This window comes from Amphiura filiformis, chromosome 16, assembly GCF_039555335.1.
Source record: "Amphiura filiformis chromosome 16, Afil_fr2py, whole genome shotgun sequence".
Classification (NCBI taxonomy): domain Eukaryota; kingdom Metazoa; phylum Echinodermata; class Ophiuroidea; order Amphilepidida; family Amphiuridae; genus Amphiura; species Amphiura filiformis.
This window is the reverse complement of record NC_092643.1, coordinates 44,872,364-44,889,395: the sequence shown is the minus strand read 5'-3', so window position 1 is coordinate 44,889,395 and position 17,032 is coordinate 44,872,364. Positions and strand designations below refer to the sequence as shown.

At 36.9% G+C, this 17,032-nt stretch overlaps 1 protein-coding gene across 1 annotated transcript; it reads left to right on the top strand.

Moving 5' to 3' along the window:
* The first annotated feature begins 12,917 nt into the window (after positions 1-12,917).
* On the top strand, positions 12,918-13,997 carry LOC140172681 (thyrotropin-releasing hormone receptor-like). Its single transcript, XM_072195814.1, has one exon. The coding sequence runs from the start codon at positions 12,918-12,920 to the stop codon at positions 13,995-13,997; it is 1,080 nt and encodes a 359-aa protein (XP_072051915.1).
* Positions 13,998-17,032: the final 3,035 nt, after the last annotated feature.

The window sequence follows — 17,032 nt, the reverse complement described above, 5'->3', positions numbered from 1 at the left end:
TGTTTCTTGCAACAGACGAAACACAAATATTCCAATTAGTGTGGTAATAATGAGAAGATTCAGCGGGAAAATGTGAAAGTATTAAAAGCATCACATGTAAGATCGGTGATGTAGAAGAGGGCAAAGATAAAGTTTCCCCGGTGAGCATCATTTTGGCCTGGTTTTACCTGAACATAATGCGCACCGAAGCGCGCGAATTTTGTTTTAAATATTACACTGTGTAATAGCCTACCGCGGGCCAATTATAAATTTTACACTATTTTAGCTCAATATTATTTTACTATACTAAAAAGCATATTCACACGGAGCTGACCAGCTTGGTAAAAGCTGTCTGGGGCACATCATTCCTATCCCCCACCATCGTCTGATACGCTACTGTGTAAGATAACGGTAATTTTAATCTCAATTTCTTGAAAAATATATTTAAGAAATTAAGGGTAATGCATTATCTTTTACACGCAAATAATGTGTCCTCGGCAGTAAAAACGTTTAAATAATGGATTCGGCTGCGCGTCACCCATTATTTACGTTTTTACTGCCTCGGCACCCTTTATTTCTATTCTATTACCACAAAATAGTGCGATTTAAAGAAAAAATATCATTTTTTAGCCCAAATATTTGTAGTTGTTTACCGCAAGGTGGGGCGTCTACGCGTAGCCAAAGCGTAAGTGATAGCGAGTATTGCAGAAATATTGAACGCGTAACCAAGCGTAATGTTTTACGTAGAATACGTAACGGCGCTAATATACTACATGGCGCTTTGCTGTGCGCTGTGATGCGAGAAGAACATAAAGTTCGTTGCCCTGGTCACTTAATTGCTAATTATGGGCCTTTCACATGATGCGTTTCAACAAACCACAGTGCGCGATTTTGAACAATTGGTCGTGACGTGGAGGTAATAGAATATAATACAAAGGACAGAAAAGTGATAGATTTTATAAAAATGTATACTTTTATATATCTTGCGTGAATAATTGCAAAGTTATTGCACTTTTACTACATGCATATCTGAGAGTACACAGCCTCCTTAAGGGATCTGGAATGAAAGTTCCTAGAGTTTCGACAGTATTTTTCGTGGGACATGAGAGCACTTCAGACATATCGAATTGCATTCTGAATACGAAGAATGTCTTTCTGATATTAAATAATTTTCATTTTTTGAAATTTACGATATAATACAAATTTTATGACAAATTATTAAAATTTGAATTCGATATGTCTGATGTGCTCTAATGTCCCACAATAAATACTGTCCAAACGTTCATACCCCATCCCTTAACTATAATCAATCTGTGTCAGAATGTGTCAGTACACCTTCAGTTTTGTTATTTACATTTTTGGATGAAATAGTATTAAAATGTTTGTAGCCTATATTCAAATTGTTTTGTATTTTGGTTGTTGTTGCTACGAGGGGTGGTCAATAACTTCGTAGAACAATATACTTTCGAGTACTAGCCAAACAAATTCTTTTTATCTCACTCTATTGAACATGGTCACTGCATACCTTAATGCATCTGTCTCATTTTTCTTGAAACCTTCAATGTCAACAAACTTGAAGTATTCCAATTTATTATTGCTCTATGAGTCACTCTTCAGTGAAGGCTCACCAGCATTGATCACCAGCAAACCTGATATTATGAAGGTAGGACTGAAAATTCTAAAATAAGCTTAACTAAAATGGAGGCCATGCCTCGACCACATTACGCTTGTTTCAGTTATCTGACCCCTCTGTCGTGAATGGCAGCTTGACAAACTAAGAATAGGTACAGAACTCAATCCAAGAACAGTCCCATTCCTGCCACCAACCTTCTTCACGGCCATCAAGGCTTGTCTCAATTTTGCTATCAAATTTATATGATATATGCCTATGATTGTACTTTAATTTGTTATATGGTCTGTCTTCAAGACTCTCCCTGAATCTCAGAAAACAGCGATGAAGACCTTGCACTATGGTGACCGAGTGATGATCTTCTTAGGGGTGGGAGATTCAGGTGCTTCCACTGAATGGATTCATAATTCAAGTGATGTCTTATCACCTTTAACCAAATATAGATTAAACTTGTCTCAGTCCTCATTCTAAGTGTATAGGAGATGTATATATAGGAGATTATGCCAACTGGTATCAATTTTGTGCATGAAGATTCTGGGACCCCCATCTAGAAGACTCCCTGGAATACCCAAATGTGAATGGATTTAAGTTGAAAACCCTTTCATCAGAGTTGTCATATTTTGAGGTTATCTCTTCTTTCTTGTTTGGTTCTTTATTCATTATGAATGCAATTGTACCAGCACGTATATCATTGGTGGTGACTTTAGCAGAGTCCACACCACCAAATCACACCACCAAGGTAAATGGCCGATAAAAAAATCAGTGTTTTTATTGTGAGAACCACACCAGGGTTGATTTAATGGGGAAAAAAAGTTAGAAAGAAGGCTGATGTGCCTATTTTTTTGTGATAGCTGTACTTTGTGGATGGTTTTCTTATTATCTAAGTATAAAAAGATTACATTTGTCACAATTCTGAAATTTGAGGCACGTTTTTTGTTCTTCTTCGCCAGATGACGTCACTACATAGAATCAGTGTGCTGTAAGATTGACAGGATGTACGTAGTTTTCGACGCGTCACTGCGAAAAATCAAGCCGCTTACCTACCCAATATTTGTTGGTTTTATGGTAGAAAATATCATAAACAATAGGTAAAATGGTGTTTTGAATGAACCAGGGAGGTTTAACAATGAGAAAACGACCAATTCCTCCATACCTTTTAACACATAAATGAATAGGAACTCTATTTGGTGGTGTGGAACCAGCAAGTCTTTTGGACCTTTGATGATCTTCAAGGACTCGCATTCCATCCTTGAACTTGAAGGACCATTTCGTTGCTGTTGAATATCAAGGACTTCATTACCATTCACACAGCAACTGTACATTGGTCAATTTCATCAGGGGCGGATTTAGAGGGGGCGCATCCGGCGCGCGGCCCCTCTATTTTTTGCAGAGCGGCGCCTGACTTTGTGTGGGCGCCGAGCCATTGAAAATTCCTGGATCCGCCCCTGTTCATTTGAGTTTTCACTTCCGTCGGGAGCAAATTCCATTATGACCCTGTGTTCACTTCTGGTAGTACCTGTGAATTCAAGGAGGTAGGCTTCCTCTGCAGGGTGTCCTGTCCATATACAGTGATGCAAAAAACGATTATTTTTGCAGTTTATATTTATTTTTATATTCTGCGACAAAGTAGCATACCTTGTTCTACGAACTTATTGACCGCCCCTCGTAATTTTGTATTTTTCCGCCATAGCGGTATAATAAGGAATTTGCACTTAAAGTGGGTGCACTGTTTCTTGGGTCTAATCTTTTCCATGGAAAATCGCCCTTATCAGAATAGCTTTATAAATTTATAGATTGCTTCTAAGACCACGAACCCAAGAACCCAAACTGGGTGCTATGATTGGACTAAATTGGGCTATGAGTGTACTATGTTACCAAGTTGGCAACACAGTCGGAGGGCCATCTTGCGCGTTTTCCGTTAAAGGTCAAATTATTAACGTACCCGACCTTTGCAAAAATGACCGTCGCACTCTTGAGTATGCTTTTTTACCCTTCCCGAGGAAAACTTCGATTTCTTATTATATGTAGTCAATCATCTTGAGCAATTTACAAATAAATTGGATTGAAAATATCTGTACAATTTTCTACTTGATTTCCATTTTGTCCACTCTTGACGTTAGAATTCATGATTTTTGCGTTTGCTATACCTTTAAATTCATTTTCGTTGCTAAGGATATTTTCTGTCTTGACGCTTTAATCATTTTTATTTTTAGCCAGACAAGTAACTTAACCTTTATCTATCGATTAGTCTTTGTCCTAAATAGTGACATTAAAATTCAAAGCTTTAATAATGATTTTAAAATGGTTACCCAGATTCAGCACATCGACGAAAATTAAGGATGCACACAGGATCACTGAAGTGTTACATGGCCAAAATTGAGTTTTCATCACTAATGTCATCTTCAAACCGTATTTTATCTTGTCATTAATAGATTTTAAAGAAATCTTAAAATTTGAACCATAAGAAAAGCTATTTTAAAGACCCTTTTTCATTAAAAATTCGTCAAAATGCAAAAGCAAATAAATCATTGTTTTCCCGCAATAAATCGCGTTCTCGTAACGCGTATTGCGGCGTACAGCTAGCAAAGACACGCACACATGGTAAACTGGATGGGCGAGGTGATTACTGATTGAGGCGCTGGAGTCGCCAATCATGATCACTACCGTATTTTATCGTATTGATCTCTTCCAAGGTAGGTAAAGCTTGCACCATCGCATTGCAAAACTGCGGGCCGACAGACCACCGCCGTCCCCGTCCCAGAATCAGTAGGCCTACTCGATAAATTTCGCCAAAAAAGTGCTGATATAGTGGTATAAATTATAGGTTTTTTTATATGAACACAATAGTGAATTTTTTGTTTGTTTTGTTTTGTTTTTCAAGTTTCATTCTGAACTTGAAAAGATGAAATTTATCTGTAAGAAGTAGTTACCCGTAAGATTTAGCCCTGTAATGATGACGCAATCTGGTAGATACGATAGAAAACGTATAGGCCCTAAATATTTTGCTAGTAGGCTAGACTTAGCCCGTATATCAATAGGCTTATTATTTTATGTTTAAAAATTTGTTTAATTTCATTCATTCATTCATTCATTCATTCATTCATTCATTCATTCATTCATTCATTCATTCATTCATTCATTCATTCATTCATTCATTCATTTCATTGTTATTATTTGATTTACCAAGTTGGTGTAGTTGGACAGAATATAGGCCTATTATATTAGCTTATATTTTATGCAGTCCCAGCCTTGGTTCGGGAGCCTCTGCGGTCGTTCAGTCTCGTTTTAATTTTGAAGACCATAAAAAATAGGTAAGTAGTTACTACCGGTATATTAGGATACCTAAGGCCCTGAATAATGTTTCAAAGTGTTATTAAAACACGAATTTAAGATTCGTTTTCAAACGTTCTCTACTCCTGATTGACCATTAACGCAATGTCAAAAACGTTGACATTTCAATACATCATATCGACCATCTAGGCATAGGCCTAGCTACAACTCTATGTCAAAAATGTCGATATTTGAAATCGGCATAGCGAGCACGCGTTTATGAAAGCATTTTCATGAATGTTTTAATGCTAAATAATAATTTCAAACGAGAAATATAATCGAAAACGCAAATTCGTGCTTTTTTCATAACCCATTTTAACTACATTTCCATTAGTACTCATAGGCCTATTAGGTCTACCATATACCATGATTGCGATAAAAGCTTTTGGTTTTACAACACTTTTTGCGCATGTTTTGGCCGAATGCCTTTTTATTTGCAATGTTTGTCTGGCTTTCAACTTTCACGTTTATAATGTTTTAAAAGGTAAACTGCTTTAAAGCATTTTTCGTGAATGTTTTAATTCATGCAGTGTTTTAAAACGCTCTTTATAGAATGGTGCCTATATACGGTAGGCCTACTGCATAAACCACAATCTAATTTAAAGTCATGTTCCGTTTTCTACTTTTGAAATTCGGTTTTGTTAGGCTATATAAATTTCCGTGTTTTTCAGTTTTCTTGTGACCTCTCCGTGTTTTGCCCGTTTAACATATAGGCCTATAGGCCTACTTTTTGTCCGTTTTACAAGAAATTTATTCAAGACATATTACAACTTTAACCCCACTTTTTACACGTTCATTTGATTGAAAACAACAACAGACACACTTTTGTTGTTGTTGTATTTTATTCACTTTTTATGCGGTACAAAATATTTTACAACTTTATTGTGACTTTAGGCCTATAATAGGCCTATGACTTTTATACGTGGTTGATATTCCGTAAAAGTTAAAAATAAAATATGATAACAACAAACAATTATAATAACAAAAACGGAATATTGAGTAGTGCGACACATCAGAATCTTTTAAAATTTTACTTGGTATTCCTGTGGTGTAGGCCTAGCTATAACGGGCGTTAAAATGCCTATCTTTGGCGCGGACGGGCCGCTGTGGTGCCTCTCAAGCACCAACTAAAAAGAAAAAAAGCAACGAGTAGTAACAACATCATGTTTGCGGTTCAGAAAAGGACAATGAACATAAAAATGCAATATTTGTCAACACCAAAAAAACAAAAAGAAAAACAAAAAGAAAAACAAAAAGAAAAAAAAGAAAAGAAAAAAAGAAAGAAAATCTCCAAAACCGATAAATTAAAAACATTGCATTTTTAAAGCAAAATTATGAAAATTAGTACAAAACAGAAATCGCAATTATCATGATTTATGTCTCAATTTATTCTTCATTTCATAAAACTTTCTGATTATCTGCTAAAATAATTGCTTGTCAGTTATTCTATGCTAATTTTAATATTCTGATGTCCGCACATTTTAATACAGAGCATGATCTTTTTTTTTTTTATACGGAACAGGACAAAATTGTGCTAAATGATCATGGTTTCGTTCGCGGCAACACGACCATGCACTGTGCAACTTATTCGCGTAACCTGTCTGTCTGTCCGCGCGCCCTGTCGCTCCTCAAACGCCGACGCGACCTTGCCGGAAGCTTTGCTGCACCATGGAAACAAGACTGCAGTAAATAAAATGGCTACACCATGTGGATAAAACATCTGCCGAATGTGCATGGATAATTTTGTCTTATTGTATATTTTACCTTCTAAATCACCAAAAAATGCCAATCTGCTGCAGTTGGACGCCCTTCTCATTTTCTAACTTGACCAAACGTCACAAGTCACCGGATTATATATTTATGGAATAATCTTCAAAATGGACCTAAAATCCGCTGTATTTTTCTAAATCGCGATTTTCGGCAAGTTCACTTTTGACCACTTTTAACCATTTTTGGTCCGCCATAGCGTCTAAATGAAGCATCACTGAGGTAAGTTTTTAAGTCAAACGTTTAGATATGGCCAAAATCTAGATAGTGTTTTTTCGTTTTTTTTTTTAGAGCCTAGAACTTTTTTTATCACCCATGATTCAAAAATTTGAACACGGGTCACACGTTTTTACTGATTTTTTGCCTATATTTTAAAAACTAAGCAAAATTTCGAAAAAATAAAAAAACACTTTCTAGATTTATTTGTCTAAATTAATAAAATTCATGTTTTACAGTTTTGATTTTCAAATAATTTTTTATGGCGGACCAAAATTTTTGGTCAAAAACCCGTTTTTGTGATTTTCTCGAAAATTGTACTTTTTGACCCAAAACTGACATTTTAAATGGGTTTATGAGCTCATTTCCGTTCAAAAAATGTATACTTTTATATACTTTACATAAATAGTTTTCGAGTTATGAGGTGAATAATAATGGCTAATTAGTGATCCTGTGTGCCTCCTTAAGTAAACACCTTCATAACAATACCGCGTGACTTGACACGATGAACGAGTAAACGCGCGCGACTTTGTTGCGCCCAAGCGCGCTATTCATCTGCGTTCATTGCAAAACAGGTAACACTGGCTTGCACTAACCCTCTTCAATGTTGTTGTCGCTTGGCCCTTTTCATCCCGACTGGTTTTTGTCTTAACCAACCAAAAATCTTGATTTTTTAATATGAGGATAATAAGCCACGTTTCTAATCATATGCAAATTCCTGATTTATGACATCGCACCAGTTTTAAAATATTGTAGTTTTTGTTACTCTTCTGTCTCAATTCATGACAAAAATTTATGTTTATGTGCCCGTATCATATTCCTTGCAAAGTTGCGGTATTTTTGGTGAACGAATGTTGAAAGCCTTTCTTGTAGTTAGTTATAAAATATATCGCTATTATCTCAAATATCACATTTTGCCCCCAAATGAGCATTTTTAGTAAAAAGTGCCTCAAAACATCCTATATGTCAAATCTCTCAGCTCTACTGTGATGTGCCCTGAGTAATTTAATTTGATTATTGTTTACAATTAAAATCTATTTCATGAGACATTTTAGGGATTCCCCTCTCAGGCATCAACTTGATCAAAACAAATTGAATCATATCTAACTTTGGAGGCCTGTTTCCTGAAGAAATTGTGTGCAAGTAGCCCCATTTTGGAGATAGAGAACAGCGCAGGGCGTTTAAGTGTTTGGAGAACTGCGCAATGAGTAAAGTGTGGAGAAAGCAACACCATTTCTGAGCGAGGATTTTATACGCAAAGGATTTTACGCTGAGGATTATAAATGCAAGTGTACAGCGGACTTCGCTGAACAGTGATTTTCGCAGGACACTGAATCAGGATATACATCAAGAACATTGAGAACCTGAACTTTACAATCAAGAATCAACAACAAGAAGAAGGCTGCCGGATAAGTAACTTTGCTAAATGAGTGTATCTGTATATTTTACTTTTGATTAAAGACTTAGATATTGTCAACTTAATTAATCAGTGTGTTTTGTTGTGCATTTTGAAGTGAATTCGTGAAAAGGTGTATTGGCCTTGAGTCATCAGTAGCGGCTCGTAACACTACATCTGGCATAATCTGAATGTAGTTAATCTACTCTCGATCACCCGTGTCAAAGAAAATCTGTCCGCAAACTTGCCAACATTGATCTGGAAGGGTTTCTTTGTGATATCGAGTCATCATCTGTCTGTTCTTCAGCGAAAGAGGATCCCATGAATTGCATGTTTTAATTCCTTTTGCTCAAGATCAATTGTTAATAAATCAACTGTCGTGTATATCGGGCTACTCCTTTTGTAATCCGCACTCCCCCTGTGCATGCTGTGGTAGATTTACCTAAAGTCTTCCACAGAGGGAGTATGAGTTTTGGGTAACTTCCATGTGAAATACTCACCCCAGTTGTGGAAGATATAGTTAAATCTACATACAGGGGGTGTGGGTTTCAAAATGAGTAACCCTGACCAGTTACATTTGAAAAACATACTCCCCATGTGGAAGAAATTTCCAAAATCTCCCACAGGGGTGGTGTGGATTTCAACTGGAATAGCCCAATGGGTGCAGCAGGTGCCATGTCACCATGGTCATTGCCATCGCCTGACATGTCAATCTATTCCTTAACCTTCCAATGCATGTTTTGTTTTAGATTGTTTTCCCTGCAAATCAATAGCTATCAATTACACCATAGCAGATACTAATGATTCTCATGGCCAAGGCGATAGCATGACATCTAAATCTATCCTTTTTATCTACTATGTTTTATGGTTTAGATTGTCAAGGTCATCGCCTGACATCTAAATCTATTGCTTTATTCTCTGTTTGATGTTGTAAATTGTTTTCATGGCAAATCAATGACACCATGGATTGATTACACAAAGCAAATACCAATGATTCCCATGGTCATGGCCATAGCCTGACATTATTCCTTGATTTAGAAGTTATATAATTAAGTGATGCGATCAAGCAAAATCAGTCGGAACTCGGAAATATTGATTTTGAGATATAGCCAAACGAAGGAAATATTTTCTTTGGTTTTCTTTTGTTTTTGAAACTCTTTAATTGCTCATATCTTTGGAACTGGTTGTTGAATTTAAATAGGGTTTTCTGCAAAATGCCGCTTTGTTAATGCTTTTTAATATCCTATAAGAAACTGAAAATTTAATATTTCCGAGTTCCGACTGATTTTGCTTCATCGCATCACATACGATTGTTTATTCACTTTGGGTTTATGGGTTGAAGCCATGAAGCTGCATTTGTTTTTTACTGACTTGTTATATTAGATTCTTTTTTTTTTTTTGCGTGCTCGCTAGAGTCGATTCTTTGTGTCATCCGTAGTAGTTCTACAAAGCGAAAGCCTTCTCGTCAGTGGCGGCCCTGCCCCTTACGACATCGACATGTCTTGCAGCACAAGAACTGCCTAATTTGTCTACTAATTTTACTTTCTTAGTCTTTTGACCTGCTGGACACTACAATACTATCTAACAGCATTTCTAATTGGATGATAACTTGAAATGCTCATTTCAATAGCCTACAATCCACGAAAAAACAGTTGGCACACTTGCACTAAACAATTGAAATGCGTGCCCTATCAAAATTAGATAGGCGAGTGAAACATACATGCAGTATACGTGAGGTACAGACTACCCCCTATATCTCACCCTTCCCCACTCCCCATCTTTCAATGTTGGAGGGTCTCACGGGCCTGTTGACAACATGGCTTGGTCCAACATTGAATTGGGGGAGCGGGGGCAGAGATATACGAAAAGACAGGCAAAGTGTGCCAACCTTTTTTTCGTGGATTGTAGGCTTTAAACTATGTTCCTTTATTATACCCTATAAAATTGCATTTGTATTTGTGTTTTGGTGCGTAATTTTGGTATTAAATGTACAATTTGTATGTAGTATCAGAATATGTTTTTAATGTGCAAAATATGGATATTATAAATGTGCAAGCAAACTTTATATTATCATTTTGCTTTCAGAAATATGATTTTGAGGAAAAACACACTTATTTACTCTGTATTTCCTATACTTACTGTACATTGTGTAATTTTAGGATGCTTATTGTGCGCTATCAGATATATCTAAAACCACCACTGGATAGGCGACTTCGCGCGCCTTTGGGATTTGCACATTTTCGACTAGCTATGTATAGCAACACCGACGTCGCTTTTACAAAAACGATAGACATGTAAACATGGTAAAGAGCATGTGTAAAAATCGCTTCACGCGGAACCAATTATAGCAGGCTTATACTAGATTCAGCTGTAATTATAAGGGGCTCCATCACGTGATGGAGTATACTTATTGTAGTATACTTGTAAACATCTCAAAAAAAGTAACTAACCCCCCTTAAATAATGGCCATTATTCAACAACGGGCTTTTGTATTACAAATCTGTAAAATGCGTTGGAAGCAGAATGTATTTCTGCGCATTTTGACACCTCATGCCTCATTTGATACGATAGCCCAGAAAACAATAAAACACCGGTCAATTTAATGTAGTGAGGTCCAGATTTGAAAGTTGCACTTACATACAATACAGAAACACTCAGATTTCATTCCATTATACTGAATACAAAATCAATACAATTTACTGCGACTTTCAAATCTTGGGTTACATTGATTTAAATGTACGCTGTAACGTCAATATTTAGTCAATTGCTACAAATGACGTGTCAAAATGTGCAGAAATAAATTCTGCTTCCGACGCATTTTACAGATTTGTAATACAATCGCCCGTGTTTGAATAATGTTCATTATTTAAGGAGGGTTAGTTACTTTTTTTGAGATGTTTACATCCATACAGAGTAGAGCCTCCTGCTCCATAAAGTTTAAGAACATTGTCGATACATATTGCTTTAAAAGCTACCATCACTACTGATCACATCACTACTGACCATTTGTGTTGGGAATAAATGCTTTCGTCGGTGACTTAAAGACATTGCAAGGTTTTTCTGTAACTTGAACAACTTTGAAAAATTGTCCATACATTTTTACTTGAAAGGCCATTATCACTGACTATTCGAGTTGTGAATATATAAAATATAGCTCTCCGGTGACTACGACATTGCACGGTTTTTCTGCCACTTTATCCTATTAAAGTAGAGACTTAACTTGGTCAGCATGAATGAGGATGAAGCTTTCAACGACTCCCGATTATGCTCTGGATATGGTAGTTATAACCTAACAGACATTGCTGTCGCCGAGAAATGGCTCTGGAATGGAACGGATTTCTTGATAGTCTGTGTCATCATACCACTTATTGTTTTCATTGGCGTATTTGGCAACGGGTCTTTTTTGTTCACCATTCTGCGTCTCAAAAAGATGAAAAGTAGCTTGAACGCTTATCTCTTCAATTTAGCCATATGTGATATCGTAATGCTGCTAACAGTTCAGTATTGGTACACATCTAACTATCTCCATACTCCTGTCGCTTATCGCACCATCGCCGCCGAATCAAGGTGGGGATGTGCGGCGTATGTCATGTCTACACATCCCATGTACTTTGCAGGAATTGAACTCCAGACCGTCATAACTGTAGAACGCTATCTCGCTATCTGTGCGCCTTTACGTCATCGCGCAATGGTGGGACTGAGACGCACTATTAAATTGATAATTGCCGTGTGGACAATCGCTGTCTTGACCGCGATCACTGTAGTTCCTCAATATTGGAACTTCTCATCATTTTGCTTGGAATGGCCAGATGAACCCGGTTTCCAATCCCTGCCCAAAATCCACACTTTATGCAATCCCGTTAATCTTTACCTCATGACCTATGGTATTGTCATTTTTCAAGTCTATTTCGTAGTAGGGTTAGTATTTAACAGTGTTTTGTACGCAAAAATCATTATCGCATTGAGTCAAAGATCCGTTGCTCGCAACCCTTCGGTATCTACGGTAAGCAAAGGCGAATCTCTCCCGGGCGACCAGACAGCGACAGTACGTAACCAAGTAGCGAGGACACTGGTTGCAAACAGCATCATATTCTTTACCTGCCAGGTGCCTCAACGCATTGCGGCTTCAGAATATATACTAGATTGGTATGACTCTGGGTTCCTGGACGTTGACCAATACTCGCTTCTGAATACTATCGGCTATGGGTTTTTAATCCTCAATTCGATAATTAATCCATATGTCTACGTTGGGAGTTGTCAATACTATCGCAATGCGATGAAGGAGGCGTTTAATTGTTGTAAATAATCCGTGTACTGTCCTTAAGGGAAGGGGTATGAACGTTTGGACAGTATTTATTGTGGGACATTAGAGCACATCAGACATATCGAATTGTATTCTGAATACGAAGAATGTCCTTCTGATATCAAATAATTTTGATTTTTTGAAATTCGCAATGTAATACACATTTTATGGCAAATCATTAAAAATTGATATTTTTGATATTTAACAGTTGAATGATAGCTCATCGATGACTTCAAGACATTGCAAGGTTTTTCTGCCACTTTATCCGATTAAAGTAGGGACTTAACTTGGTCAGCATGGATGAGGATGAAGCTTTCAATGACTCCCGATCATGCACCGAATATGGCACTTTTAATCTAACAGATATTACTGTCGCCGAGAAATGGCTCTGGAATGAAACGGATTTCTTGATAGTCACTGTTATCATACCACTTATTGTTTTCATTGGCGTATTTGGCAACGGGTCTTTCTTATTCACCATTCTGCGTCTCCAAAAGATGAAGAGTAGCTTGAATGCGTATCTCTTCAATTTAGCCGTATGTGATATCATAATACTATTACAAGCCCAGTATTGGTACACAGCTAACTATCTCCATACTCCTGTTGCTTATCGCACCATCGCCGCCGATTCAAAGTGGGGATGTACATCTTATATCATGTCGACGCATCCCTGGTACTTTGCTGGAATAGAACTCAACACTGTCATAACTGTAGAACGCTATCTTGCTATCTGTGCGCCTTTGCGTCATCGCGCAATGGTGGGACTAAGACGCACTATTAAATTGCTTATTGCCGTGTGGACAATCGCTGTCTTGACCGCGATCACTGTAGTTCCTCAATATTGGAACTTCTCATCATTTTGCTTGGAATGGCCAGATGAATCCGGTTTCCAATCCCTGCCCAAAATCCACACTTTATGCAATCCCGTCAATCTTTACTTCATGACCTATGGTATAATCATTTTTCAAGTCTATTTCGTAGTAGGGTTAGTATTTAACAGTGTTTTGTACGCAAAAATCATTATCGCATTGAGTCAAAGATCCGTTGCTCACAACCCGCCTTCTATATCTACGATAAGCAAAGACGGATCTGTCCCGGGTGACCAGACAGCGGGCGTACGTAACCAAGTAGCGAGGACACTGGTTGCAAACAGCATCATATTCTTTATCTGCCAGGTGCCTCAACGCATTGCGGCTTCAGAATATATACTAGATTGGTATAACTCTGGGTTCCTGGACGTTGACCAATACTCGCTTCTAAATACTATCGGTTATGGGTGTTTAATCCTCAATTCGATCATCAATCCATATATGTACGTTGGGAGTTGTCAATACTATCGCAACGCGATGAAGGAGGCGTTTAATTGTTGTAAATAATTCGTGGACTGTCCTCTGCATGTGCAATGAGAGTTTCGGCAGTATTTTTTGGTGGGACATGAGAGCATATTAAATATATGGAATTGCATTCTCAATACGAAGAATGCCATGATGATATCAAATAATTTTAAATTTGTTGAATTTCGCGATATAATACAAATTTTATGACAAATTGTTAAATACACTTTAAGTACATATCATCAGATTTATAAAGTTTACTTCAAGGACTGTTAAATATCAGTTTTTAATCATTTGCATAAAATGTGTATTACATTGCGAATTTCAAAAAATCTAAATTAGGACATTCTTCGTATTCAGAATGCAATTCGATATGTCTGATGTGCCTTCATGTCCCACAAAAAATACTGTCCAAACGCTCATACCCATCCCTTAAAACAAGTCACTCAAATGTTGCCCGTTTAAGGGTACATGATGTATTGTTGGTCAAAGCAGCCAAAAAAATTCATTCTGTAAATCAATATATTATTAAAAAATAACACTTTGATGTTTTGCAAAGTTCATTTTACAAATTATATACTTTGAAAACTTGCTTGATTTATTGTTGTTAATGAGTTATTACAAAATTGTAATTTCAGTCCTCCTTACAACACAACTCAAGAACCACAGGGACCTACAAAAGTATATCTGTGATATTTTAATTCTTCTACACACTCGCTATGAAATGATCAATGCAGTTTTTGCCACTACCTCACTACCATTCGGAAGATGCTGTGAACTACCAAATCGCAACAGTTTAAAATAGTTGGTAACCTTAATTAAGCACTAGAAGTGCGGTGTTGAAATGAGCAAACCTTTGAGTTACACCTTTTCACGTTAATATTAATTTTCTCGGCCAAATTAAAAGTGACAATTTTCATATTTTTTCAGTAAATGTCAGAAAAAATATAATGCTTTAATACTGTATTTTCAACTGTAAGCTTCAACTTGGCCCATGAGTTTTTTTGTGATAAGCTTTTTAGCATTCAAAGCAATATAATTTGCTAATGAAGGATTTTTCCCAACTCTCTAACGCGCATCATCGTGATGATATACATGTATCATAATTTTGTCAGAATTTCCGACTTGATTTCACCATTTTCCACTTCCGGTTAATTCTTTTTTCAAAATCAACGCGTAAATATACCCATGGAAGAATGATTCTGCAAGCCACACTAGAAATATCGATTATTTCTGCTGGTTGCTTTCGAAATACAAGTACTGAGTTGGATTTCAACAGTGAAAAACGGAAATTTTGACAAAACTAATACACAGAGGTGGGAAAATATTAGTCTATTGGCTTACGTGATATTTTTCATATTTGTCAAATTTTTGGGTAGATTCTTGGCAACCATGTTTAAACACATCTAGAAACTCCACTGATTAAGAAAAAAATGGTTGCCAGTTTTTTCATTAACATTTAGAACCTCCATTTTGAATTTCAAAATGGCCGCCAATTTTTTTTTAAATTTCCAAATTAACCATAACTGTTCATTCAAATAATTCATTCAATAATTATTATATTTCATCTAAACTCATAATAAAGGTGTCAACGATTCATTGGAAACAAAATAAGAGCATTAAAAATACTAAAAATTAGTAAAAATTCAAGATGGCCGCCATATTTTAGGCTTTTTTACGTAAAATGCCATAACTTTTGAAGCAATGGACATACGAAGATGCTTTTGATGGCTAACCATATGTTTTGGCATATGAGGATTCCAATAATATCAATGTATTTATGATTGGAACATTTTTTACTCTCATCAGAACTTTTCCTGTATCTGCTTCACGCATTACAATACGTTGCAATACGCCGAGTGACAAACTTTAATGAGCTCTGACATCGTCGCCCAATTTACATCTCGCCGTGATTTGATAGTATATTTAACTATGCAAATAACCACTTTCCTTGCTCCACAGTGTATCAGGAACTAACCCTTTGGTATGCCAGTGCTGAAGGCTACTCTTGCCATACCTCAGTAAACATCAAAGGAGGTGCTACATGTTTCCCGTGTGTGGGAATTTCTAGCGCACTTGTGTATAATATGTGTATTTGCCAAATGCCAAATATGGACATCATGACCAATATTTATGAATATTGCATGGTAACTATAGGGAAATAACCGGATGGTGTCTAAATTTGGTTAGAATATACCTTATGGTCGAAACTATCGAGTGAGTTTGATATTTTTATAAATGAACTGTAGTATGAATGGCAGGACGCCGTCATCCACATCCACATTCACTTTGGCACAGATAATTGGTGGATGTTACAATCTAAATGCGGATAGGTGTGCGCCGTTCGGCAGCAACCTAGTTGATGCGATCTGGTTGTGATGATTCACCATTGCAGCGAAATTACAGCGCTTTGAGTCCTCTAAGATCTGGAGAAAGGCGCTTTATAAATCCAAAATTTATTTATTTATTTATTACGAAACAGTGAAATGCTTGGTTGAAATTAAATCAGGTACCCGTGTCGGTTTTGTAAGTTTTTTTATTTTTTCGCATGTAATATGAAGATAACATATTCAATCAATATATTCATTGGTGGTGTAATGTTCATACAGCTGTCACCTTCTCCACCACACTTGCAAATTTGGTACAGATCACATTGTTTCCTATGCATGGGCACCGAACACTTTGATTTCTCACAGTTACACCTGATGAGCTGCAGACCGGATTTGGAGCAACCTGAGAAAAAACCGTCAGTAGCTTGCTGTCTAGGCTCCACCACCCCAAGGTCAGATGTTCAAGATGAGTTCGGTTCAATACCATATCTTATAGCGCTAGATATTAGCCTGGACATAGGCACGGCGTATAATGTTCAATCCATGCTCCCTAAATCGGTGGCAGTTTATCAACTCCTTGTTCATCTTTGAGTTGCTTGAACCAAAACCATGATCATCTTTGCTTGCCCAATGTGGACTCACTTGGGCAGAAAAGAGAGCAAAGAAACTTTTCACATCCATGTAGAACTTCATGGGATCCCCTTCGCCAAGACCAGCTAGTGCTATCAAAATTGTTGGGCTTGCCTT

Excerpts from the sequence above, each read along its gene's own strand:
- LOC140172681 (XM_072195814.1), top strand. The coding sequence starts at position 12,918 with ATGGATGAGGATGAAGCTTTCAATGACTCCCGATCATGCACCGAATAT.